The 23,813-nt window shown below is 50.9% G+C and overlaps 9 protein-coding genes across 9 annotated transcripts; 4 read left to right on the top strand and 5 right to left on the bottom strand.

Moving 5' to 3' along the window:
* Nucleotides 1-513: 513 nt before the first annotated feature.
* On the bottom strand, nucleotides 514-1,762 carry BO87DRAFT_395413 (uncharacterized protein; the record flags this gene model as incomplete). Its single annotated transcript, XM_025625183.1, has 8 exons — nucleotides 514-621; nucleotides 759-783; nucleotides 1,000-1,064; nucleotides 1,124-1,212; nucleotides 1,251-1,282; nucleotides 1,380-1,492; nucleotides 1,575-1,637; nucleotides 1,703-1,762. 8 exons carry the CDS (start codon nucleotides 1,760-1,762, stop codon nucleotides 514-516), a joined length of 555 nt encoding a protein of 184 aa, XP_025481384.1.
* Nucleotides 1,763-1,879: 117 nt separating this feature from the next.
* On the top strand, nucleotides 1,880-2,765 carry BO87DRAFT_395412 (uncharacterized protein; the record flags this gene model as incomplete). The annotated part of the gene is made up of 3 exons (XM_025625182.1): nucleotides 1,880-2,022; nucleotides 2,453-2,561; nucleotides 2,721-2,765. The coding sequence occupies 3 exons, from the start codon at nucleotides 1,880-1,882 to the stop codon at nucleotides 2,763-2,765; spliced, it is 297 nt and encodes a 98-aa protein (XP_025481383.1).
* Nucleotides 2,766-3,920: 1,155 nt separating this feature from the next.
* BO87DRAFT_424207 (PHD finger domain protein) lies at nucleotides 3,921-6,279 on the top strand (the record flags this gene model as incomplete). The annotated part of the gene is made up of 2 exons (XM_025627215.1): nucleotides 3,921-6,040; nucleotides 6,090-6,279. 2 exons carry the CDS (start codon nucleotides 3,921-3,923, stop codon nucleotides 6,277-6,279), a joined length of 2,310 nt encoding a protein of 769 aa, XP_025481382.1.
* Nucleotides 6,280-6,915: 636 nt separating this feature from the next.
* On the top strand, nucleotides 6,916-8,383 carry BO87DRAFT_374916 (sideroflexin family transporter). Its single transcript, XM_025622905.1, has 4 exons — nucleotides 6,916-7,083; nucleotides 7,148-7,281; nucleotides 7,359-7,453; nucleotides 7,526-8,383. The coding sequence occupies exons 1-4, from the start codon at nucleotides 6,980-6,982 to the stop codon at nucleotides 8,204-8,206; spliced, it is 1,014 nt and encodes a 337-aa protein (XP_025481381.1). The 5' UTR covers nucleotides 6,916-6,979; the 3' UTR covers nucleotides 8,207-8,383.
* A 494-nt stretch (nucleotides 8,384-8,877) lies between these two features.
* Nucleotides 8,878-9,242, bottom strand: BO87DRAFT_12300 (uncharacterized protein). Its single transcript, XM_025617980.1, has one exon. It carries the CDS (start codon nucleotides 9,093-9,095, stop codon nucleotides 8,910-8,912), a length of 186 nt encoding a protein of 61 aa, XP_025481380.1. The 5' UTR covers nucleotides 9,096-9,242; the 3' UTR covers nucleotides 8,878-8,909.
* Nucleotides 9,243-10,648: 1,406 nt separating this feature from the next.
* Nucleotides 10,649-12,952, bottom strand: BO87DRAFT_304753 (putative protein kinase (Lkh1); the record flags this gene model as incomplete). Its single annotated transcript, XM_025619293.1, has 6 exons — nucleotides 10,649-10,852; nucleotides 10,905-10,992; nucleotides 11,041-11,503; nucleotides 11,560-11,907; nucleotides 11,961-12,039; nucleotides 12,101-12,952. 6 exons carry the CDS (start codon nucleotides 12,950-12,952, stop codon nucleotides 10,649-10,651), a joined length of 2,034 nt encoding a protein of 677 aa, XP_025481379.1.
* Nucleotides 12,953-16,033: 3,081 nt separating this feature from the next.
* Nucleotides 16,034-18,179, bottom strand: BO87DRAFT_355194 (uncharacterized protein; the record flags this gene model as incomplete). Its single annotated transcript, XM_025621322.1, has 2 exons — nucleotides 16,736-18,179; nucleotides 16,034-16,680 (listed from the first exon to the last, which is right to left on the bottom strand). Exons 1-2 carry the CDS (start codon nucleotides 17,811-17,813, stop codon nucleotides 16,034-16,036), a joined length of 1,725 nt encoding a protein of 574 aa, XP_025481378.1. The 5' UTR covers nucleotides 17,814-18,179.
* Nucleotides 18,180-18,237: 58 nt separating this feature from the next.
* ysh1 (cleavage polyadenylation factor subunit YSH1) lies at nucleotides 18,238-21,778 on the top strand. The gene is made up of 5 exons (XM_025622904.1): nucleotides 18,238-18,698; nucleotides 18,754-18,851; nucleotides 19,192-20,338; nucleotides 20,396-21,056; nucleotides 21,121-21,778. The coding sequence occupies exons 1-5, from the start codon at nucleotides 18,546-18,548 to the stop codon at nucleotides 21,684-21,686; spliced, it is 2,625 nt and encodes an 874-aa protein (XP_025481377.1). The 5' UTR covers nucleotides 18,238-18,545; the 3' UTR covers nucleotides 21,687-21,778.
* A 119-nt stretch (nucleotides 21,779-21,897) lies between these two features.
* BO87DRAFT_304587 (uncharacterized protein) lies at nucleotides 21,898-22,408 on the bottom strand (the record flags this gene model as incomplete). Its single annotated transcript, XM_025619283.1, has 2 exons — nucleotides 21,898-22,115; nucleotides 22,204-22,408. 2 exons carry the CDS (start codon nucleotides 22,406-22,408, stop codon nucleotides 21,898-21,900), a joined length of 423 nt encoding a protein of 140 aa, XP_025481376.1.
* Between the last annotated feature and the right edge of the window lie 1,405 nt (nucleotides 22,409-23,813).

The following is a 23,813-nucleotide window of genomic DNA, read 5'->3' as shown; positions in this document are numbered from 1 at the left end:
GCTTCCTCGAAAACTGAAATCACAGATGCTCAATGGAGGGAGGGAGGAGAGACTACTGCGGGTTACACCGCAGGGCGTCTAACTACTGCTGCAGGTCCCGTCGCTCGCGTGCAGCAGCTCTTACTGGTCCAGCCCCGATGGCCTGAGAATGGTTGTTTGCTGACTTGTAAAGGGGGGAGGGACTCCAGACAGCAAGTCATCGTTGGTGGATGCTTGGGGCCTATCGGAAACGGCTTCCATCTCAGTCGGCTGGATTAGCATCGGCAGAGCAGATCAATGCCCCCAGAACATAGAAAAAAGATCATAATAATATTGAATAATAGTAGGGTTAGTTCGGGACGGAGTAAGTATGTAACTGCGAATCAACTCAATCTGGGTTCGGAAGTAGTGGACGGCATTACCCATTGAAGACTGGAGTGTAGTACTTTTAGTTTAACCGATCGGGGAGAATTCCGCCCCTACCATAGGCTCTCCCCTTTCCAATAATGCTTGACCAATGATGTTCGCCAGAGACTAAAGCATTGATCTCTTTTTCTTGTTGCTAAACGAGTTACGGCAGGCATTAGAATCCTCCGTCCAGGAGAACCGATAGATAGTAGAATTGCAGATAGTAGTCATTACCTAGTACTTAGTCTAGACTCGCGTTGGGTCGCCTCACGTCCCCTCTTTTCGTGGCCCAATGAATGAACCACCGGGCGGGTCGCGGTGAATCTCCTTAATCGGGTAATATTACTTTCGGGGACGGAAGCTCACCCTACCTTTTTGCCCTGCCCAGTATCCATTCTAGCTACCACTTACTCTTACTGGTACTAGTATCCATGAAAGAAGATACTTCCCTCGCGGGCTGAAACATCTGCTCCCCAAGAAATGGACTAAATTAGACAAGTCTGACTCGTTATGTGTGGGAACTGGGAGGGAAAAGACTTGGAATCAGTCGAGTCTTAAATTCAACGGTTTCTGGAGACGAGCCATTTGGTATTTGGCTACGTTTTCTGTCACCTCGCCTGTCCCGAAGTTTGAAGCGTGGATAGCTGCAGCGGGTGTAAATAGCGTCGACATACTAGCTTCCAGACAGCTAAGTTAGGAAAGGGAGCGAGACCAGGGATTATGCCGGAGAAGACACGGAGCTGAATTGAGGAAGGAAATTGGAAATGGGTTCAAATGTCGTCATTGGGGTCGGTCCCAGGCCCAGGAGATCGTAATTACGGGGAGCTATTAATATTCCGGGCACACACATACACAGTATTAACACAATCTTGCGAGACGTGGGATGAGATCGAGGCTGGAGCTGAAAAGAGGGCCCCAGTGGATTGACTATTAGTGGTTAGTTTTAGTGGTGGTCGTGACCGGAGTCGGGGGGTGGTGGGAGGATGAAGGACCAGAAACCCCAGGGCGTCCGAGGGTCGTTAGTGTTGGCGGTGGTCGCAAGGCTCAATCTCCCGTCGCCCAATCCGGCCTCGATCGACGCTTTCGTAAGGGAAGGGAGGTTGACCTGCTCACATTCAAAACCTTGTCCGGGTTGATTCCTACTCCAGTAAGTACAGTATGGAGCAAAATATGGAGTAAGTGTTGACCGGTATGATTCGATCTACATACATCGGTGGTTTAGAGAGCGGTCGAGACGTGCGGCCACAATTCTGGGATCAAAGTGAAACCAAAGCCCTCGATATCTATCACCTGTGACTGTTGACATATCGGTCACCCTCTCCAGCCAAGTGGGAAGTCTATTCGATGGCCACCCGAGGAATAATGAACAAGCCATAAGATACGGGGGAGGGAAACAATCGAAGACGGATGCAGGTCCAGAGCCCGGCGTCAGCACCAGTAAGTAACTTGACCAACCGATCACGCTGGAGACGGTGATAGATGACCCACGGAAATGGACCGCTGTTCCTTGTTCTTGGGACCGCCCGCTGGTGCCTTGGAGCGCGGTTCACTAGTCATGGATTATTATGGATACGTTCGGTGGTATACTAGTAATCTCGCGCTGAAAGGACCAGTCTCTTCCCGTCGTCTCCATTTGTCGACTATTTCGAGATGATGCCGGTGACCTCGTATACGTTTCTCCGGCATTGACGGTAAGATAATAGGTACAGTACAGTATAACATAGTTTGATGGGTGGATCACTGTCTATCATTCTTTACTACTATCTTATACAGTACAATCACAAGCGGAGTATACCTTCCCTAAGACTTAATTAAGTCACTACTAGCTGACTATCCCATCCGAGGTACACAGTAAACTACTAAAGAGTAGTGTGATAGTTCACTATTCTCGGAACCAGAACCATTGGAATTTGATAGAACCACCAAAGCATGATGATTAGTAGTAATCACCTCATGCTCTGTTTCATAAGAGGAAGTAAGAAAATAGAAAAGGTTATTATTCTATGTTACAATCCATTCACTTTTTGTACCCATCCGGTGCGTCATGAAGGCTCCCCCTTCGCAGCGGGAAGGTCAAGGTGTCGGTCGTGTGCAGCGGTCCCAGTTCATCTCACCCAAGGCCCGTAGCTCCACCAGCCAAAAGTGGAGGACGATCGGGAGGAAAGGCAGAGTTAGTTGGTTGGTTAATTAGTTAGATGGTGATTCGAGAGGGAACTCGATGACCAAGGACTAGATGAATACTAGAATACTATAACAAACACTATAATAATGGCGGGGGAATAAAGATGGCAGGATCAAAGACGATAATTTGGAGCAGCCTCATTTGTCACCAGCAATTGAAGGTACCAAGTCCTGGTTGCAGCAAAACCGGACCTTGACCCTCCCAGGGAACGTAGCAGTTCATAAAAAAAAAAAAAAAGTCCCCAGCTGGTGGATCTGCGGATGTAAGTAAAAAGGAAAAAAAGAGGGCAAAAAAACTGTCAACTTATTACCAAATTACAAACAGAGGAAAACGAAAACACAAAATTTCCCATTCGGCTTCGCTTCTTACTTTCTTCTCCTCCTCTGTCTCTTTTTTTCCCTTCCTCCTTCACAACGAGCCGGTTGATTCTTCTCCTAGTCTCCCTTTTCTTTTTCACTTTTGCCTGTTCACTCCTGTTTGAAGGGCAAGGTTCGGCCAAAACGAAAGAGGGAAGCATCAAAGACACAGCGTCCTAATCTAAACGCATTCCGCTCCTCCCTTTGTTCAGGAGAGCTCTGTCGTTCTTGGAACCTTCCATACTAACCAACCTAACCTAACCTTCAATCCCTCGACCCCCAGCCTGCCTGGTCTGAGTCCATCCTCTCTATCTCCCTCCCCTCTCGACTCCTCCTCTTTCCTCCCTCTCTACCTTTTTCTTTGTCCCCTTCTCCGGATTACCAGCCCCGGTGACCTCCCGTCCTTCAGACCGGCGATAGGACTATGTACTAGCGTCGTCCTCCCTTCGTCCAACCCCAACCTTTCCTTCGAAGGGTCAAACACTCTTGTGTCCGAACCTACAACTCCAGTCCGAACTAGCTTGGCTTCAATGACCCTGTGGAGGAGGCTCACATTCGTCGGCACAGCGATCCCTACCGAACCAACCCCTCTCCTCCAACATTCCTGACGGCCCCCGAAATATCTGGACTTCCTACAAGAGGGTTGCCTGGCAGCTTGTGCATTGTATGGTTGCTGGGATCACAACGTTGCTGACATGAGTTGGGATCAACCGGTTCACAGGTATGTCGGTTGAATTTCCTACTCATCTTGTATTACCGGCACACGCGGGGCTGCCTCTCTATCACCACACTCCTTACTAGCTACAATCTCTCCCTCATACTGTTTCCTGGCTCTTTTGTTGCTGCACTTTTTCACTGTCTTCTCCTTAATTTCGGACATTTATCTCTATATGCACATAAACCCTCCACCCACATTGGTCTCCTCTGGCAGTATATCGTGTGGGTTGCGGAGCTCCTACCGAGCTCCGACCCTTCAGCGGTAGCTAGTGTGCAACATGATGCTGACAGAGCCGTCTTTCTCGTTCAGCTTCAGCTATCCCAACGGTGAACCTCAGACTCCTACGAGGACTCCCCCGACAACCACAATCTTTGGCGATTCCGCTTTCCAGACCCCTAAACTCGAATCCAGCTTCTTCGACCCCCGGGTTACCTGGGATACTTCGGACCCCTATGCCTCGAGTCCGGAATTCCTCCGCACGCCCCAGAAGTTTGGGCTGAGCACACCTTCCATCAATCCTCTCCGGCTGCCGGATACTGCCCCCGACCGACCGACCGATACTGAGGATAATACCCGGAATGGCAAAGCGGCGGAGCAGGACACTGATACGGCCAAGAGACGTCGCCCGTCCAGGCCACATGGGCATGTGGGAGAGGATGGTCCTCGCACAGTAGATTCAGCCAAATCTGCTGCGACAATTCAGACCCCTCCTCCCAGCAGTGCTTCGAGGAAGAAGGTGACGGGGCTTGACGAGGCCACTGGTACAGGTCGACGGCCGTCCGCCTCTAGCATGATTGGCGGTCATTTAGAAACTCCCAGTCGGTTACTGGGGGCTTCCCCACGGCTCTTTGGAGACCTTCAATCATCCTCAGACCCATTCCAGCTAGGATCAATCGATTCCGGCGCCTCTTCATTCTTCCCACAGCAAAGGCTATTCTGGGACCATGATCTCAATCAGCACGAGAGCAATATGGGCCTGTCGGCCAGTAACAATCTTGACTTGTTTGACCTTCATGCCAATGACTCCTTCCATGTCAACCACACCACCGCCCCGGATTCTCACATCCCACAGTTGCCTATAATCGAAGGAAACATGGACCTCCCCGATTTCAATAATAGTAGTACATATAACCTCTCTTCGGGGGTGACCACTACCGACGCCGCCCTCTTCCCTGCCCCTTTCTCCACTTCCCCTCGCCGCCCTATCACGAAAGCAGAGGATCCAGCACTGTTCCTGAGCTCCCCTGCACGCCGATTTGGTGGACTGCAGCCGACTCCTGAGAAGAGGCTCTTCTCCCGACCGACTCGCCAGCCCTACCATCACCAAACGGAGGAGTCCAAGAGAGAAGAGCTCCGCCGCGCTCGCAGCGTCAACCACCATATCCCTGTCTATGAGGATGATGATGACGATGACTACACCCCCCGTCAGATGAGGCCGACTTTGACTCGTAGCCTAACGCACAGTGCTATTGCAGGGTCTGCCAGCCGACCGGGGTCTGGGAGTATGATGGCTTCCAGCAATGGAATCCGGAAGAGTCCCTCCAAGGGTCGCTCGTCTCCCATCAAGCCCATTCGTCATCAGCTGTCGAGGGCAAATTCAGTGGCTGCTAGTCTGCCCAGACGCTCTCAGTCCGTAGTCCTCAAGATAGGCAAAGACGGTAGAGCTAAGGCGGAAATGCAACCTGTGCCCGAGGCATCAACCGGTTTGACGGACCCCATCACAGGAATGGACTTGGATGGCTCCACCACGGAAAGCGAGTATGACTCGGTGGACTACTGTGAATACCCAACTGTCCCCAGCCGCAACCCTTCATTTGCATTTTCCGACGCCAGTGGGGCGACGATTGCTCGTAGTGACTGTGGTTCACGGCCCCATTCGAAGGGTTCCTATACCTCTACGGCAGCGTCATCCTCAGGACGAGCATCCCCGTGGGCTGACGCCGGTCGAGCGCCTTCCAAACGACCACAGTACAAGCCTACTTTGGATGACTGGAAGCGCACCCCGAAAAAGCAGTTGGCAACGCTCCACTCAGACCTATCATACCTCAGTGCCGGTTCCCTAGGCGAGCCTTTTGCTGATCCCGAGGATGACAGTGGTGATGCCCAGCATGCACTCCGAAAGGTCCTCCAAGAGAGAGGTCGAATCCCTCGTCCGCACACTGTCAGCTACGGGTCGCGGATCAGCCGTTCTGCTCGCTCTCTCGCTCACCTCAGATCGTCCCCGCCACGATTCGGTGCGGAGCTTGACCTCAGCTCACGAACCACGAATACATCGCCCACGACCATGACCGACCCCGACATAGCCACCCCCGTCACCGACCGCTTCAGCAACCCGAGCAATGGGACCCGGTGTGTCTGCAATTCCATGGACAATGGTGGCCACCTCATGATCCAATGGTAAGCCATAGCAATAACTGTCTATGGATGGCTACTGATTGATGAGCAGCGAATCATGCAGTCACTGGTTGCACACCAAGTGCGTTGGACTGGAGCGGGCCAACCTGCCGTCCGTGTATGTGTGCATCTTCTGCGCCCAGACACCCACTCGAAAGAATCATCGGGTCCGAGTGCCTGTCGGGGCTTCTGGACATGCCCCCACCTCGCCTTTAGCTCATAAATCCTACCGATTTCGATGAATGTAATGACCATGGCGCCCGATTGGCGTCCTTCCCTTCTTCGTGTACCATTCTCGCACCGAGTTTTTGTACGACTTGACCTACATCCCGGGTGGGTTCTTTTTTTTTTTTTTTTGCATTGATGGTCTCGCCAGTGAGCAGGCCTACGCCTTCGTTTTCCTTTTTCCACCGGGTTTCCTTTGTTTATCTGTGTGCCAGAGCTTAGACATACCCCCATTTCCTTGCGACGTACATTCCATCCGCTTCGGGCGGTCATGTATCACATCCCAGCGGTAACTGCTCACCTGTGGATGTTGGATGTTTTTAATTTGTTCTATTAATTGTGTGGCGAGAGACTTGTGATACCTGTACTCTTATATGTTCGCCACCTCGAATGAAACCACTACCATGAAGTACTACATTAGCAACAAGTAAATCTGAGTAGACCTGACTCCTACCAGTACATACTTCGATATAGCGTTCGGTAACGGAAATACCGTACCGCTTTCAAGGCGGTGAGACGTTCCTGACGAGATCGGAGATTGACGCACTCCGATTGGTGGACCTGACGCTTATCGGCTCACCGCCCGCGATAGGCACGTGTGTGGTCCCGCCTCAATGATTTTCGCCGTGGCGCCGATGACTCCTCCGATCCTCCTCCTTTCCCTGAAGTGTCTCTGTCCATCCTGTCTTCGCGACCCTCCTTCGTTCGTCTTTGCAGATGTCCGCCTCCCTCCCCGGCAGCCGGGACCTCCCTCGGTCTCAATATGATCTGACAACCTACTGGGGCCGCGTGCGGCATGCGGCTGACCTCTCCGACCCGCGGTAAGTGGGAAATGCGCTCGATGTGAATGAGTGTGTGAACTTTCGCTGACGCCAATTCTTCCAGGATGATGTTCGTGTCTTCGTCCGGCCTGGAGCAGGCTAAGCAGCTGGTCTCCTCCTACAAGCAGAACCATCTTCCGCATATGACTCCGGAGCTGTGGCGCGCGAAGAAGGTGGTTGATTCCACCCTTCACCCTGGTGCGTTCCTCCTTACCCCATGAGCTATCCTTCGAGAGGAAAGAACCCACACAGCATATACTCATACACACCAACAGACACTGGCGAGCCGGTCTTCCTTCCCTTCCGCATGTCCTGCTACGTTATGTCCAATCTGGTCGTGACAGCTGGTATGCTTACGCCGGGACTGCAGGTAAGTTACACACCGACACGCTCCAGCCTCTAAACCCGACAATGGATTTTCAAACCTGACCAATAAACCAAGACCACCGGAACTCTTCTCTGGCAAATCGCCAACCAATCGCTCAATGTTGCCATTAACAACGCGAACGCCAACAAGTCCACCCCGCTGTCCGTCCCCCAGATCGCCAAGTCCTACCTCATGGCCGTGTCGGCCTCCTGCTCCGTCGCTCTGGGTCTGAACGCCCTCGTGCCCCGTCTCAAGGGCATCTCGCCCAACGCGAAGCTCATCCTGGGTCGTCTTGTGCCGTTCGCCGCTGTGTCCAGCGCCAGCGCTCTGAACGTGTTCCTCATGCGCGGCGAGGAGATCCGTCAGGGTATTGACGTGTACCCGGTGCTGTCGGAGGTGGAGAAGAAGAAGCTCGAGGAGACCGGCGAGACAGTGCAGAGTCTGGGCAAGAGTAAGAAGGCGGCTACTATTGCCGTCGGCGAGACGGCTATCAGTCGTGTGCTGAATGCTACCCCCATCATGGTGGTCCCGCCGTTGGTGTTGGTGCGGTTGGAGAAGACTGCTTGGTTGAAGGCTCGTCCAAGGATGATTATGCCCCTGAACTTGGGATTGGTCCTGGCGACGTCCCTGTTTGCGTTGCCGTTGGCCCTGGGTGCGTTCCCCCAGAGACAGGCTATTAGCGCCACGACTCTGGAGCCGGAGTTCTGGGAGAAGGGTGGTAAGGATGGTCAGGTGGAGTTTAACCGGGGCATGTAGATAAAAAGTTTACCTTGGTTGGGAAAGGGGGGGGCGTTTGTTCATAGCTGTTGTCTTCGGGTCATCGTGCTTTGCAATGCTTTTTAGATCGTTAGACCGTTTGTGGATAGATCGTGTGGTTGCATATATACTATTGTGGTGAGCATTGGTCTTGAGAGAAGCTAAAGCATTTTAAATGGAATTGCTATTCAAGTAAAAGTGCAACGCATATACTACCTCTCACGTCATCGCTCTCTCGGTCACGATTGAAACATATTATCTATATATACTCGGTATAACCCCTTCAAGTTCGCATACTGAGTATTAGAGTATTTCTATCGCCTACTGTGGTACATTATAGCCGAAAGGGTCTTCTAAATTAAGTATATAAAAGTAATTAGTAGTTAATAAATTGTTTCACCAAGGACTAAGTCATGGATATATTCCGAACACACTATTCTATACCATCACATAATAGTTGTACAATAGTTGAAGTTGTGATACCCTCATCATTACAGTACCCTACTAATCCCATCTATATATAATCAAATGTTGAGAGTAATGTTCAGTTATAGGATATCATATAACATATCTTATTACTTATCTTATAAGAAAAGCATAAGGCTTTAATTGTATATTTGTATATACTACCATGTGTACTTATGGAAATAGCTCTCTTATATTGAGTATACGTATATTTACCCCCTCCTCCATCACCAAATAGCTAGTAGCAATGATGTCTTTCAAAAACGCCCACACATTCTCTCTCGGGTAATAATAACGCCCTCCGCCTCCGGCGCCCTTGATCGACATTTAGTCTTCGAAAATACACTACTGAGTCAGTGGTACTAATTAACAACCATGCAAATCTAGAGTTGATTGTATCATTTTCAAACTCAGATTCAATCATGTATTTCGTCGAAGTCGAATTTCGTCATTCAACATTCCATGATACCATGAGAGAGTTTTGGATAGACAACTGAAGTACAATGAAGATAATCCACAACACTGCACCCGGCCACATTCTTCCATCTATCTTTTCTTCCAGGGGATTCGTATAATGGAATCACGGAGGCAAAGGTCATTGGGAAGTCTAGTTCGTGGTGTTTGCTTCGGGTTTGATATTAGAGAAGAAGGCGAATGTTGTTTTCTTGTAAGAAGGACGAGTAAAATGGTGGTGGTTGAATGTTTTGATGGTCAATCGTTAAGTGGAACAGTTGGGTGCATGCATGAGGGTGAGTATTTTGTGGAGGATTTTGTTGGAGGTAAGTTGGCGAGTGGTGGGGATGGAAGATATTTTGAAGTGAAATGTTGAGATATTGGAAAGTGTAACTGTAGTTAGAGTTGATGAAGGGCTTCGAGGGAGATATAGTAGAGTAGTAGTGGGGAAGGGATGGATTAGTATTGTAGTAGCCATTCTGTTATTGGGAGGAGATAAGGATTTTCGTACCTGTCTTATTCTATTGTTGTGCGTACTGGTGTGATAAGCAATAGGGATGGCTGTGAACATGATGCTGTTTTGATGAAGGTCTTCAAATTGTCCATCATATCAAGGTTGGTATTGGTATTGGTATATGAGATGGTAGATGGTAGCGCCAGAGAACTCCGGGTCCGTTGATCAGTCGTAACGAGCTCATAGAAGTAAGTAGGTAAGGTAGTATCAAGTGGTATAATATATATACATCGGTAGGAGTGGTAGTTCACAATGCACACGTCTATGCATCATCATCGCCTCGGTCCATCCGAGGGAAACAGACAGACAGACCAGAGGGTACTGCTCTACCGCGTCGAAGAACAAGTCAAAAAGGTCAAGAATCATAGTCGAAGCTATGCAGGAGATAAATCGTCATGTCACCAGCGCCCGTAGACGTCAATAAGTTCCGAGTATGAGAAATCACATCGAACGATGCTGCGAGAAGAAAAAAGACGATATAAAAAAAAAACGATGAAGCACAACACAAATCCCATAAGCCCACAAAGCCCCAAGTCCAGGCCGCCCGGACTGTATAAAAAACACATAAATATAAAATGGTATGTCCCTCCGATGATCAAATATATGTCGTACTGCTTTTTTGTCCTCATCGGGGACTGGTGTAGTCAGGCCCCGACCAACGGTTTCTTGTGTTCACAATGAAGCATGCAAAACCCCATACACCTTGCCCGACTGCGGGCATCAACTCCGGGATATCCCATCCATGTACCCTCCGTCAGTTCCATTACCCAGTTATCGTCAATCGGCTAGCACTATCGCCAGGCCATCCCTGAGAAGTAGTATCCAAACAGAAAAATAACATCCCTCTATCGCAAATGTGGCTGTACCCATACATGCTAACGCCTGGTGGCTGTCGAAGGGTTTACCTCGACGTACCAGCCTCTTGGTATAGAAGGGCTCCGCAGCGTTCTGAATATTAGCGCGAAGCTAGATCACACCCGATACAAGTGTCCAGCGGAAGGCTGTCCAAATCAACGCCGCTGAGTGGTGCGTTGCAGCTGCTCCCCAATCCGTAGGGCTTCGGTGCCGTCATCCACCAAGGACTCCTTGAACCACTGGTGCTTCAATGCTTCCTTGGCCGTGATGCGGTTCTTCGGGTCATACACGAATATCCGCTGAAGGAGATCGAGGAATAGTTTATGGAACTTGGTGTTGGTCGGGATGAAATCCTGCGGCTGGTTAGCAATCCTGATCCGGGTCTAGGCCGTGAGTGGAGGGGGATCGTACCGGAAGCTGCTTCATTGCCCTCACATACTTTCGTGAGGCACGAGTGGTCTGATCATTCGGGTATTCAAGCTTGTTCCTGTTGAAATACCTGGGACTGTCAGCATGATTCGGCGGGTGTAACCACGATGTAACTTACTTGGCGGCCTGGTTTTGGCCTGCGCTGCGACCGCCTTGCATCACCTGCCTCACTAGTCTAGTGTCGATGCGGTCGCCGATAACAGCCTCCATCATGGCAAGGTGCTCCAGGTTGTCATGCGTCTGGAAAAGGGCATCCCCAGTGAAGAACTCCACGAGGATGCAACCGATACTCCAAATGTCGCAAGGAAAGCTCCAGCCCAGATTTAAGATGATCTCGGGGGCCCGATAGTGTCTAGTGGACACCACAGACGAGTGATACTCATCATCAAAGGTGGCTGACCCAAAGTCAATCAGTCGGATCTCACTGTCCAACAGCACACGTCTTTGACGTGCACTCCGGGAGATGGCATGCGAAGAGGATGGGATGGTGCGATTATAGGTGAACGTTTGGTAAGCGTTGCTGACGAGGAGGATGTTTTCAGGTTTAAGGTCGGTGTGGATGAGATTGAGGTCATGAAGGACTGAGAATGTCAGCTGGATATCCCCAGTGATAGGCATATTGCCAAAAAGTACTCACAAGCTACACTGGTGAACAGCTGTCGGGCGAAGTTTTGAATCTGGCTGCTGGGGAACGGCACAAAGCCGTTTCCCTTCAGAAAATCGAAGACACTTTGCCCCAGCAGATCCGTCACGATACAGATGTGATTGCGATAGTCAAAACAATCCCGCAGGTGGATGCACTTGTTGCGGTTCTGCTTGTCATTGGAGGCCAGTGTGGACAGCACCCGAAGTTCAATCCGCGAAGCATCCCGGTACTTTTGGATCGAGCGGATGATCTTGACGGCACAGCGGGTCTTACGCTGCTTGTCAAACGCTTCAACCACCTTTCCGAAGGTACCTTGCCCCAAGAGTTTGATGATCGAGTCTGCGAAACGTTAGCATCGCTCGTATCTGAATGACCACGAAGGAAGCACATACATCGCTCAGTCAAGGGAGTGTTAGGATTGACAATATAATGGCCATCGTCGTCATCATACTTTTCGCCTCGATTTGCATACTACAGTTGGTTAGCAAAGAAGGAAAGAGAGAGGAGAATGGGGCGTTGACTTATCACATACATCGCGGACCACAGGTACCGGAACATCCTTTGCCTTGATGGGCGGCTTCGGCGGCGGGACATAGCTCAAGAACGCATCCCCTGCGTTCTCCAACTCCCGCCGTTTTTGCTCATCGCGAGCGGACTTGCGGGTGGTTACGCGCTTGCGTTTCTGGCCAACATTGGCATCTTCGTAAATGATCCCATTACTGGCACCCGAACTTCCCTGGGACAGAGATGTAGGAGCCGTGGTGTGCAGAGAGGTTGTCCGATCAGTCGACAGGGAGGCAGCCGATGACTCCTCGCCATAGTGTTGTGGATTGATTGAGTACGACGGCCGATCATAATACGTGACGTCGTAGGCAGACTCGATGCCAGTGCGCCGTTTTTTCCCGGCCGGCTGAGGAGCGTTGCCGTTGGCTGCCGTGACGGTGGACGCTGTCGCGAGACTGCGCGAGGAGGCCTTGGACTGTTCCGGAGGGGGCGTGTCATCGATGACAATCACCTCCTTCGGAATCCCATTTTTATAGAACTCGCCCCAGTTGGGCTTCCTCCTCCGGGTGCCCTGCGCTGTTGTGCCAGCGCTCACAGCGTTGTGGGCTGGAGGCATTGTTGTGGTGGCAGTGGTTGTGTTGGTGGTTGTGGTAGTCGTTGGGGTGGGTGCGGTTGGCATAAGCTTCGGAGATTGCACGAAAGGAAGGGTAGTAGGCGTCGGGGCGGAAACGGGATAGGGATATGAAGAGGGGACGAGGCGAGAAGTGGCTGCAGCGGAGGTGGTGGGATAGGATGCGTTCGGTTGGTAGGGTTGATGATGGGGGTATCCGTAGTGTTGCTGATGCGGATGCGTCGCGGTAGCCGTGGAAGGGGTGGACATGATGCAAAGAAAAAGTGTATACTAGCCGGATGTCCTCACGGCGGATTCCGGCTAGATGAAGGAGAGAGGGGAAGGAAGAGAAAGGAGGGAAAGGAGAAAGGAGATAAGGACGAGAAGAGGAGGAAGAGAAGAAAGAGGAAAGGAGAGAGGGGAGGAGATTCACAGTCGCCGGATGGTCGTCGGCCGTCCGAATTGTCGTAGTAACAAGCGGCAGTCGTTCCTCGTAGTAATCCTAATCTCTGCGAAACTACCTGGGAGCAGGGTTCGAACACCCGGGGGATTCTCGTGTTGAAATTCCAGCAAAAAGTGGAGTGAAAATTGATGGGGGTATAGAAAAGAATCAAAAGATAAAAAGGATTGCAAGAGAGAAAAATAAAAAGAAGAGTCAAGGAGAATATTATCGGGCAAAGGAAAGGAAGAGCGAGTCGAGAGGCGTGGGGATCACTGGCTGGAGGGATGGATGGATGGCGAGGCGGTCGGTCGGGGGAACCAGCAGGCGTCCGAGAAACGCTTCGTACGGTACGGATGAGCTCACGAAGGAAGACTCATTGGGTCACCGGGTGAGCCAAAGGAGAAATCATTGAAGTGTCGAAGAGCATCAGCTTGGGGTGGTGGGTTTATCAAAGAATGGTGAGCATCGATGAAAGGGGGAGAAAAGCAAGAAGTGGTGGTGGTGGTGGTAATAGTTGGTGGTGCTCCGCGAAGACTGGAATTTGAAAATGGGAGAGGCGATGAGATCTTGTGACAGATAGACGGACTCCCAGAAAGAAACTGAGTTGCGCTGGAACGGGAAATTCCAGCGCCCAGAGAGCAAGTGAAAATGGGAACCTTCCCAAGAAGTAAAGTAGTTGGTAAGGACCAGTTTATCCTCGTCAATTCTTGCCTGGATTTAAACAATTCGGCCTACAGCAACAAGCACTACAAAGAAGACGGACAATAACACAACTACAAATCTTCCATCTATGAGGGGGAGATCAAAATGGCAGCGTGCAGAACTTATTCCTTCAGCCCGCATTTACTGACCAAAAAGAATACAGACCGAACAGAACCTCCTCTCCACCATTACGGCGGTCTCAAGGGTCATGGTGGATGATGGCGCCTCGCCGCACGAGCACCACCACAGAAGGTTTGTTCGGTTACGACACAGACACACACACACACACACACACACACACATACACTCGCCCTCTTCATCCTCCATTCCAGTCGGTGTCATTGGGCCTTCTGGATCAATCAATCCTCCGAGGAAGCCTATTCTTCGGCTCGACACCGTCTTCGATGTCGGGTGTCTTGCTTGCCCTTTGGCGATTCCCCCTTTTCTCTATGCGGCAATAGCCCATGAAAGGGCAATCGCGATTATCAATAATAGTAATTCCAATCCCAAACAACGATCTGGCACGGTTTTTGTAGGCGCAGATCGCAAGGCTCATCTAACCCAACCAGCCCCGGAGGCAAAACATAGCGCCGGAGTTTGAGGCGAGTCTAGGCTTCCAAGCTCTGGATGACATCCACCGGTTGAGGTCCTTTCTTCCGCGAACCGAAATGTCAGATATGAAACACGTTACCAATTACCCTGCGAGACCCAAATGGTCAGGTAAGAAAGAGGGATGATGATGATGGTAAGGTATGGGTGGCATTGTAGATGTGTTCAACCGGCCTTTCTTGTCATCGCTCTACTCGTCTGCGGTCTTCGCCGTGCAGTGTTAGTCTACTTAGTAGTAGTTAGTGGTGATGGTCTGGTGGCAATATGTCGTCGTGGCTGCTGTTGCGTTTCGGGCACCTTCAGACGACCGGAGAGGGCTTGCTGCATGACATGCGTTTTTTCCACCTGGTGGGAAGTAAACTTAAGAGAACTCATTTGCAGTAGTGAGAAGAGATGCCTCGTACCGCCAATTTGCCCTGGGAGAAGGTTTAATAATAACCCGAAAGAACAATGCTCTGGATGATGACGCCGCGGAGGCGTTTGATTGGATTTGGGGGCGGCGAATCTCCGCTTTTCGGCCTTGTGCTCCCCTTCGTCCCAATTCTTTAATCCCTGATCTCTGACATCATTCCCCCGAAGTTGATCCTCTTGTTTTTGAAGTTGGGGGTGATATCCTCCCCCGCTGAGTTGATCATGCCCTTGGGGAACCCCGCTTTGCTGCTCTCGTCTGCAGAAAAAAAGGGATCAATCGTAGGGATGAGAGGGCGATGATCCGAGTGTGACTGGAACGATGGCTGAAAGTCTGGTGGACATGCTGATTGGTAACTCTCCCCGGGCAAACGATGAAGTCAGATTCAGTAGTTGTTCCGGCTGAAAGAGACTTGCGTGTTTGGTCCCACCCGATACCCCGAACGATCTAGCGTCAACCCTAAACTGCTCTGGGAAACCTCGGGCTTGGCATGCAGTACAAGTGGCCTCAGGTACGAAACAAACTACAACTACGCGGGAAATAGTAGGGAACGAAGTGATAGAAGATGGCCAGTCTGCTAGGCAAATGTGTCATATCATTTCAAACGTATGAAATGCAGTGACCGAGTCGATACACGGAGAGACGGAGTCTATCCATGTCGTTTCTTTCATTTCTTTTGTTTTGCTCTCTTCTCCCCTTGGAACACTGGCAAAGCCAAATATCATCGGGGCGTCAAATTGTCGTCTTCCAGACAACACGTCACTGAACTGTCCGACAATATCCACAATCCCCATAGACTGGCGTTTGCTGCTCACTGCCGTCAGTTAGGAGATAGAGCAAGCGGATTGCAATAGCAAAACCCTGATTCCCCTCCGTAACACACGGGCAAAAGAAAAGTAATACATCCACATGAAATATCGGGCAGAGACCCGGGACAATTAAACAGGGGGTAGTAAGCTTGGAAGAACGGAAGAGAATCGGGGGCTTGAGTATTACTCAGACAATAGTCCGGGGCCTCACAATCGGATGCGAAAAGAATGGGCAAATGCACATACAATGAATGATAAGAACACCAACTGCGAGCACTGCGGAGTATGCAACCTTGCCAAGTAACCACGATCCTGCGCAGTCACAGCACGGAACCCAAAACGGAATTACAAACCGCTGAAGCGACACATGCTAGGTAATCTTAGTCCGCTCGATCCTCCTTCACATCTTTCGAATAGGCCTTTTGTACGTGTCGGGGGCCTCTGCCATCCAGCTCCAGCATGAATAGAACATCCCGAACCTGGATGCCGGCACCTTTATCTTTGTCTTCTCGCCATGTTCCCAGACGTTTTGCAGGCACGGCGGCTGGCTCACCGGAACGTCCGGGTTTGTCCGCGCTTGCAGGCGGCGTGGCGGTGTTGACCCGGGACGGCGTGGAAAATCCACTGCCAGCTGCTGCACCACGATTTAACCACGAGTACGTTTTTTTGCTTCCAAACATGCGACCAGATAGCATGCTGTTAGTAGCCAAGCGCGCGGTCTCTACTGACTGCTGATGTTGCTGAGCCTCGCTGGCCTTGGCATCCATGAGCTTTTTGGCTTCCTTCTTCGACATTCCCTTCTTATCGATGCTAGGGGCTCTCTCTCCGATCGGTGTGGAGGCGCCGGAGCCAGGGATATCCACAGATTCTGATCGGCTCGCTCCCCCTTCTCCAAGGATGGCATTTGCGCTGCGCTTGGTACGTTTCGCAGCACGCGCCTCTTCGCTGGAATTGTCCTTATCCATAAGCAGGCGATACTTCTCCGACAGTGGTTTGGTACCCTGCGGTTCGATTGCTGAATGTGGGCCTATATGCCAACCGATTAGTCTGGAACACTTCTTGAAGCCTCGGGGTAAACAAACGCTTGAGTGGTGTGCTAGGATTTTCCACACTCCCATTGACAGCATTAGCCGAAGTAGCAACGTCCTTCCAATCAGTGGGGACAACCCCATGTGAGTGTGCGCGTCGACTGCGAGCCAGTGTTGAAGAATAATCGACCACCGTTCGCAACCGCTCCTCACATGCGATAGACATTAAGCTGAGAATGTCCAATAGAGGTGCACCGGTCTGGTTCAAAATTGTCTGCCCGGAACGTATGATCGATGATCCATCTGGTCCAGTGACTTCAATAGGCTGTTGGCGACCGGGTACGGGATGATACAATCCTTCTGCCGGTATACGGACTCCGAGTTCGAATCCACGTTTCTGCAGCCTCTGCTCCAAAACCTTGGTCCACAAGAAAGAGTCTTGTAAAGTATACTGTGCGCGCCGAGCTGCCTCAGTGTCTTCGCGGGTCGGCTCGTTAGGATCCTTGAAGGGCGCAGGAGGCTGCGTCGACGGCTCCCTGTAGAAGGAATCCTGCGTCGTCGCCGGCTTATATGGGGAGGGTTGTTCAAAACTAGGAGTCGTAGGAACGCTCCCAGTCGTCGACGCTTGTGATGTGAACGAAGTATTCACAGCAGGTGGCACCGGTTGTTGAGGTTGTTGCTGCGGAATCTGTGGCTGTTGAGGGCGAGGTGGTTGTTGAGCCTGCACCGGAGGACCAGAGTAACTGCTTGTCAGGTACGCCTCCTCTTCCCGCACATCAATTCCTGATGATGCTAGCACATCTGTGAGCTCGGCAGCATCGGTAGCCTTGTCTGCCGGTCGAGAAGGGGGTCCCATCGCGCCTGGAGGTGGAGGCGGAGGAGCGGGAGTCTGGGGGACGCCGTTCATATTCATGGTCGGTGTCGTCATGGGAGCCGGCTGGTGTTGCGGTAGTTGTAAGGTCCCGAAGCTAGGTGAGGCGTAAGGAGACTGGGACTGAGGGAGAGGTGAAAGATGTTGGCGCTTGAGAGGTGGAGGGACACCACCGTTTACAGGCGACGGGGCACCAGGTGAAGGTGAGGAACCCGGCGGGGAGAATGACTGCGTCAAGTGTTGTTGCTGGGGTTGCGCCATGGTGAATGGATGTTGTGACTTCGATGAAAATTCCAACTCGAAGAATTAAAGGCAAGACCGAGTCACGGTTGCGCTGGACGCTAGAAGGGAAGGTGTTTCGCGTTGTATGTATGTAGGAAAACCGGGCGGACTACTTTAACCGCCTCCACCACCAAGTGAGACCATCTCAGGTCATCGCAAGCAAGATATGAATGGCGTAGAGAGATCGAACAGGGAGTCTTGGTGAAGAAGCGAGCACCGGAGGGAGGGAAGAAGGTCGACGGGGTTTATCGGTGTTACTCTCGCGAACGGCGAAGGGGAGCTTCGCACCGACGAGGTTTGCTGTTGCGGCGATCCGGCCGGGAGCATCACGTGGCTGGCTTAGGTAAGTCCGCGCCATGTTGGACCTTGCGCTTCTTGGTTTCGCGACTTTCCGTGTCTTTAATGCGCCCAGTTGCAGGAAATGCAGAAGATATAACACACTTTGCCTGTTGCTCAAGATACTACTGTGGCGGACGCTGCACTGACTGTTTAAACTCCTGCAGATTTAGATCAGGTTCTGTGCAGTACATGTCATGGGCAATCAATCCCGCGTCAACTGACATCCTACGGAGCAGAGGCAGCTAGTTTAGGAATATCGGCACTTCCAGGAACACCATCACCTACTATTGACGCCGTCGCATCTGTACTGGCCTGCTGCATACTCTCATCAGTTCTGCATCGCTACCTGTAGCTTATCCGAAACTCCCAATCATGGCCACAAAGCGAAAGGCGTCGGCCTTGAATGCCGCGGTGGATGACGAGCCGGCCGATCCAACGGATGAATTGGCTTTCTATTGTCTAGGAGGTGGAAATGAAGTCGGGCGATCATGTCACATAATCCAGTATAAAGGCAAAACAGTGATGGTGTGTCATTCGCAACCCAATGCTGTAACTACTGTTTACTGACTGGTTTTATTAGCTTGACGCTGGTATGCATCCTGCGAAAGAAGGCTTCTCAGCCCTGCCCTTCTTTGACGAATTTGACCTCAGCACGGTAGATATTCTTTTGATCAGCCAGTATGTGGGACAGTCTCTCTTTTGCGTTCCCCTAGTCACCCTTCCTACACCGTCGCCCCCGAGCATGCGGGGATTGTTCATGGCCGTGGATAGCATCCCACACCACATCTCTCCTTGGTTTCCCAGCATGGTGGTAGAGTTCCTCTCTGCCATCATAGCAATTGCATTTGCTCATGTACTGAGAGACACAATACAATATATGCTAGTTATTCATCTTGGTCTTTGCGTTGTATCTCTGTATCCGTGCCTTTTAACGCAGTCTCTGCTACATTGCAATTTCACTCTTGCTCGACCATCTCAATCGGACAGTCGGCTGATAGATACTCTACTTAACTCATAGTTTCCATGTTGATCATTCCTCCGCGCTCCCCTATGTGCTCAGCAAGACCAATTTCAAGGGCCGTGTATTCATGACGCACGCCACCAAAGCCATCTACAAATGGTTGATCCAGGATAATGTGCGTGTGAGCAGCACGGCCTCGTCTTCGGATCAACGCACCACTTTGTATACCGAGCAGGACCATTTGTCTACGCTTCCGTTAATCGAGACGATCGACTTCAACACAACGCACACCATCAATAGCATTCGCATTACTCCCTTCCCTGCTGGCCACGTCCTTGGTGCGGCCATGTTCCTGATTTCGATCGCCGGCCTCAACATCCTCTTCACCGGTGACTACTCTCGTGAAGAAGACAGACATCTGATTCCAGCCGAAGTTCCCAAAGGTGTGAAAATCGACGTGCTTATCACGGAGTCGACGTTCGGTATTTCGTCCAATCCCCCCCGCCTGGAACGTGAAGCCGCCCTTATGAAAGCCATTACCGGAGTCCTGAATCGCGGAGGCAGGGTCTTAATGCCGGTGTTTGCCCTGGGTCGCGCCCAGGAGTTGTTGCTCATTCTGGATGAATATTGGGAGACACATCCCGAACTTCAGAAGATACCTATCTACTATATCGGAAATACGGCTCGCAGATGTATGGTTGTGTATCAAACATATATAGGTGCAATGAACGATAACATCAAGCGACTCTTCCGTCAGCGTATGGCGGAAGCGGAAGCTAGTGGTGACAAGAGTGTCAGTGCAGGGCCCTGGGACTTCAGATTCGTCAGAAGTTTGCGCAGTCTGGAACGTTTCGATGATGTAGGGGGATGTGTTATGTTGGCTTCACCAGGTATGCTCCAGACAGGAACCAGTAGGGAGCTTCTGGAGCGGTGGGCCCCGAACGAACGCAATGGTGTGGTCATGACAGGCTACAGTGTTGAGGGCACGATGGCCAAGCAGATCTTGAACGAACCGGAGCAAATCCCTGCGGTCATGTCAAGAGCAACGACGGGATTGGTGAGGCGAGGCATGGCTGCCGGAAATGAAGAAGAGCAGAAGGTTATGATTCCCAGAAGATGTACAGTGGATGAGGTCAGTTTCGCAGCCCATGTAGATGGAGTTGAGAACAGAAATTTCATTGAGGAAGTCTCTGCACCTGTTGTGGTATGTAGCCCCGTTTACCTCTCGTCACAATACGTTTGGATCACTCATTCTCCTTAGATCCTTGTCCACGGTGAAAAGCACCAAATGATGCGACTCAAATCGAAGCTGCTCAGTCTCAACGCTGAAAAGACCGTCAAAGTCAAGGTCTACACGCCGGGCAATTGCGAAGAAGTTCGCATCCCTTTCAAGAAGGACAAGATCGCAAAGGTAGTGGGTAAATTGGCTCAGATCGCGCCTCCTTCGGAGCAAGACGATGGCCAGCTCATGTCCGGCGTCCTTGTCCAAAATGGCTTCAACCTATCGCTAATGGCACCCGACGATCTCCGCGAGTATGCTGGTTTGACCACCACCGCTATTACATGCAAGCAGCATATTACGTTAAGCTCTGCAAGCATGGACCTAATCAAATGGGCTCTTGAAGGTACCTTTGGAGCCATTGAAGAAGTCGGCAAACCACAGCAGGAAATTGTCAAGAAGGGACAGGAAGATGAATCCGACAAAGCCAATGGAGACAAACTCAAGGAGGAAGCCGCCGATGAAGAAATCCCCATGGGAGATACGCAAACCTACCTGGTCATGGGCTGCGTGCTCATCCGATACTATCCTCGTACTCGCGAAGTCGAACTTGAATGGGAAGGGAACATGATGAATGATGGAGTTGCTGATGCAGTCATGGCGGTTCTCCTGACTGTTGAGAGCAGCCCTGCGTCGGTGAAACGTAAGTGGCAATAACCCATTTCAATACCTATGAAAAACCATCCTACTAACTACAAATCATAAAGAATCCGCAAAGCACAAGCATCACCATCACCACCACCACCAACACGACGATGACCACGCCCACCAAATTCCCAATCCCCACTCCAACGTCGGACCAGAAGAGCGTTTCCGACGTCTCCTCATGATGCTCCAAGCACAATTCGGCTCAGAGATCACAGCCATCGAGCGCCCACGCCTACCCCCCAATAGTATCACCAATGGCACCACCGACAAAGTTGACTCCGACGAAAAGTCTACCCCCGTGAAGGAAGAAGAAGAAGATGACCTAACAGAGCTAGAAGCAGCCGAGATCTCTCGTCTCCACGCACTAGGCATTCCATTCCCCGGACTCGAAATCAAGGTCGACAAGCACATCGCCCGGATATGGCTGGAAGATTTGGAAGTGGAGTGCGTCAACCCTGCGCTAAGGGATCGGGTGCGCGTCGTCGTCGAACGAGCCGTGGAAACCGTAGCGAGCATGTGGGCAGAGGGACCTGCGCCTGCTACAGTGGTGGCCGCAAATGGAGAAAGCAAAGATCAGGATGCTTCTACGGGATTGGAGGCGACAGCGATTGAGGCTAAAGCGTGATATGAATCTGTAATTGGCGTATGTTACTATAAGCTTCTTAGTATGTTCCACTTGAACTTCACTATTTCCCCACTGAACAACTTACCTAGCACAGCTCAAAAGAAATGAAAAACTCATAATAGAGTGACATGCCTGCTGAGGCCATTGCTATGGTATTTAGGAGAAGAATCGTGCAAAAAGCAAAAGCGTCCAACAGAGTACCGGGTGCGCTTTAGGTCGCCGCCCAGAATTCTCTGTACGCTGATCTGACTTCCTTGAACTGATGGTATTCGGGAGCCATCATGTTGAGGTAGTTTTCGGGGTACCCGGCTTCTTTCAGGGTACGTAGAAACGTGTCAAACCGTGCTTTCAATGCGTCAGTTGCTTCAAGGCGGTCGGAGGCTTCGATGGTAGCATGTTTTTCCAAGACTTGAATAGTTGGAGTGTAGTCTTAACGTAGTTAAGGTTAGTACATGACTTAAATGAGGGATGCAGAAATTGCAATTGAGATAGGGTGGACTTGTTCATCAAGACTTACTGATGATCTCTGCTATGCTCGGCTCAACACCATAGAGACATCGGAATGTGTTGGTGTCATATCGCGGCGGATGCACTGTGCCATCTTCGTCAATGTACCGGCCTTCTTCACTGTACAAGAACGCATCTGCCTTGAAATGGCCGCCGTGCGCTTTCGCGTGTCCTTGGCTAATAATCTTTTGATTGTCGGCGGTGCGGTCACCCATGTGGTCTCTGCGATAGGTGGAAAGAAATCTTGAGCGTATCTTAGCGAATCCAAGGTTAGACTCAACACTCGTTCTCTGGCCTAGTCGATCAAGTGCGTCATGAATGTCCGAAATCTGCTTCTTTAGCTGTATGTTGAGTTTTTCTTGCTCTTCCATTTTGGCACACTGCTGCTCGATCTTGGACTCAAGCATGGGTAATCTCGCGTTTTCGCGGGCCAACTCAATACCTGCGTTGTTGCCAGTAACAAGGTCGTCTTTCACAGCTTCAACAAGGAGCTCGTCGTCTTCGAGGCACTCGGATATCGAGCGTTTCGTGGCAGTCAACATCTGCGAGTCGGATCCAATATCAATCTTCGATGACACTATGGCTGTTGCTCGTTCATCTGAGAAAATTGGGAAGTCAGTTGACGAAGAACCTTTGGATTTCTTAGAACCTTTTCTTCGAGGCATCTTGTGAAGTCTGTATTGCGTCGGAGGAGTGAAGTGAGAACAGTGATTAAGCGGGGAGTATGAGTAGAGTGGGAGTAGTACGTGGAAAGAAAGCAGAAGGGAAGCACCCAAGCAGAAATACTTGTTGGCAGACAGGTTGTTTGGGAAGGCACGTTGACAGTGCGTCTTGGGAAGGCACGTTGATACTGTGTCTTGGGAAGGTGTCGCTCCGATGGGGTACTGCCGTCTTGAAGGTGTGGGTTGTATTCAAAGGCTAAGAAAACGCTGGAGAATAGCACGTCGTAAAAAGTATGATTATGAGCTTGGAATAAAGGAAGTAGTAAGGTGAGAATTTGAGGGGTGATATATATGTACCGGGAGGTAAGTAGATGATGTCTGCATTATGGTGTACCTACGTAGGTACCGTATCCATAGGCGGGTACTGACGGGGATTTGATGAAATAATACGGAAAGCTCTGTGTTTCCGAGCAAGCTGTTGGCGTCATCAAACAGGTTGTATCTCACTGTACTCAGTGACAGGCTACCGGACTCCACAGCTCTGAGAACTTTGCCGGGGGTACCGACGACAACGTCAAAGTTTTTAGACGGATGGTTGGATTCTGGAAGATCACTTTGGGACACAATTGGCTGCACGAGGAGGTCATGTCCAGGCTTCAAGCAGCTTATTGTCTATTTCGCCCATGGGCCATCTCTCGTGTCGGGAAGAGGAAAACTGCTTTAGGGCCAGGTGGCCAAATCGGGCATGAACAGAGTTCGTTTATTATCCCATACACACAGGCATTGGTGACACCCGAACCCGGAGTGCTGATTGCCAGAATATCGCGTGATGTGACAACCAGAGGGATGATGAGGCGTTCGACTTCACCCAATTTAGTGTTCGAGTCTTCCAGGGCACGCGCGAGACGTGGATCCAAGCTCAACGGAAGCCTAGGTGAGCCACGGAGCTTGATGTGGT

Source organism: Aspergillus neoniger (assembly GCF_003184625.1).
Source record: "Aspergillus neoniger CBS 115656 unplaced genomic scaffold BO87scaffold_10, whole genome shotgun sequence".
Lineage (NCBI taxonomy): Eukaryota > Fungi > Ascomycota > Eurotiomycetes > Eurotiales > Aspergillaceae > Aspergillus > Aspergillus neoniger.
This window is presented reverse-complemented; position numbering and strand designations above follow the sequence as displayed.

What these genes read in the sequence shown, in the direction of transcription:
- BO87DRAFT_374916 (XM_025622905.1), top strand. Translation starts at nt 6,980, where the DNA reads ATGTCCGCCTCCCTCCCCGGCAGCCGGGACCTCCCTCGGTCTCAATAT. An exon ending in GCTGACCTCTCCGACCCGCG is followed by an intron (nt 7,084 to 7,147) that starts GTAAGTGGGAAA and finishes CAATTCTTCCAG; the next exon opens with GATGATGTTCGTGTCTTCGT. An exon ending in TGATTCCACCCTTCACCCTG is followed by an intron (nt 7,282 to 7,358) that starts GTGCGTTCCTCC and finishes ACACACCAACAG; the next exon opens with ACACTGGCGAGCCGGTCTTC.
- BO87DRAFT_12300 (XM_025617980.1), bottom strand. Translation starts at nt 9,095, where the DNA reads ATGATTGAATCTGAGTTTGAAAATGATACAATCAACTCTAGATTTGCA.
- ysh1 (XM_025622904.1), top strand. Translation starts at nt 18,546, where the DNA reads ATGGCCACAAAGCGAAAGGCGTCGGCCTTGAATGCCGCGGTGGATGAC. An exon ending in AAGTCTCTGCACCTGTTGTG is followed by an intron (nt 20,339 to 20,395) that starts GTATGTAGCCCC and finishes CATTCTCCTTAG; the next exon opens with ATCCTTGTCCACGGTGAAAA. An exon ending in CAGCCCTGCGTCGGTGAAAC is followed by an intron (nt 21,057 to 21,120) that starts GTAAGTGGCAAT and finishes CAAATCATAAAG; the next exon opens with AATCCGCAAAGCACAAGCAT.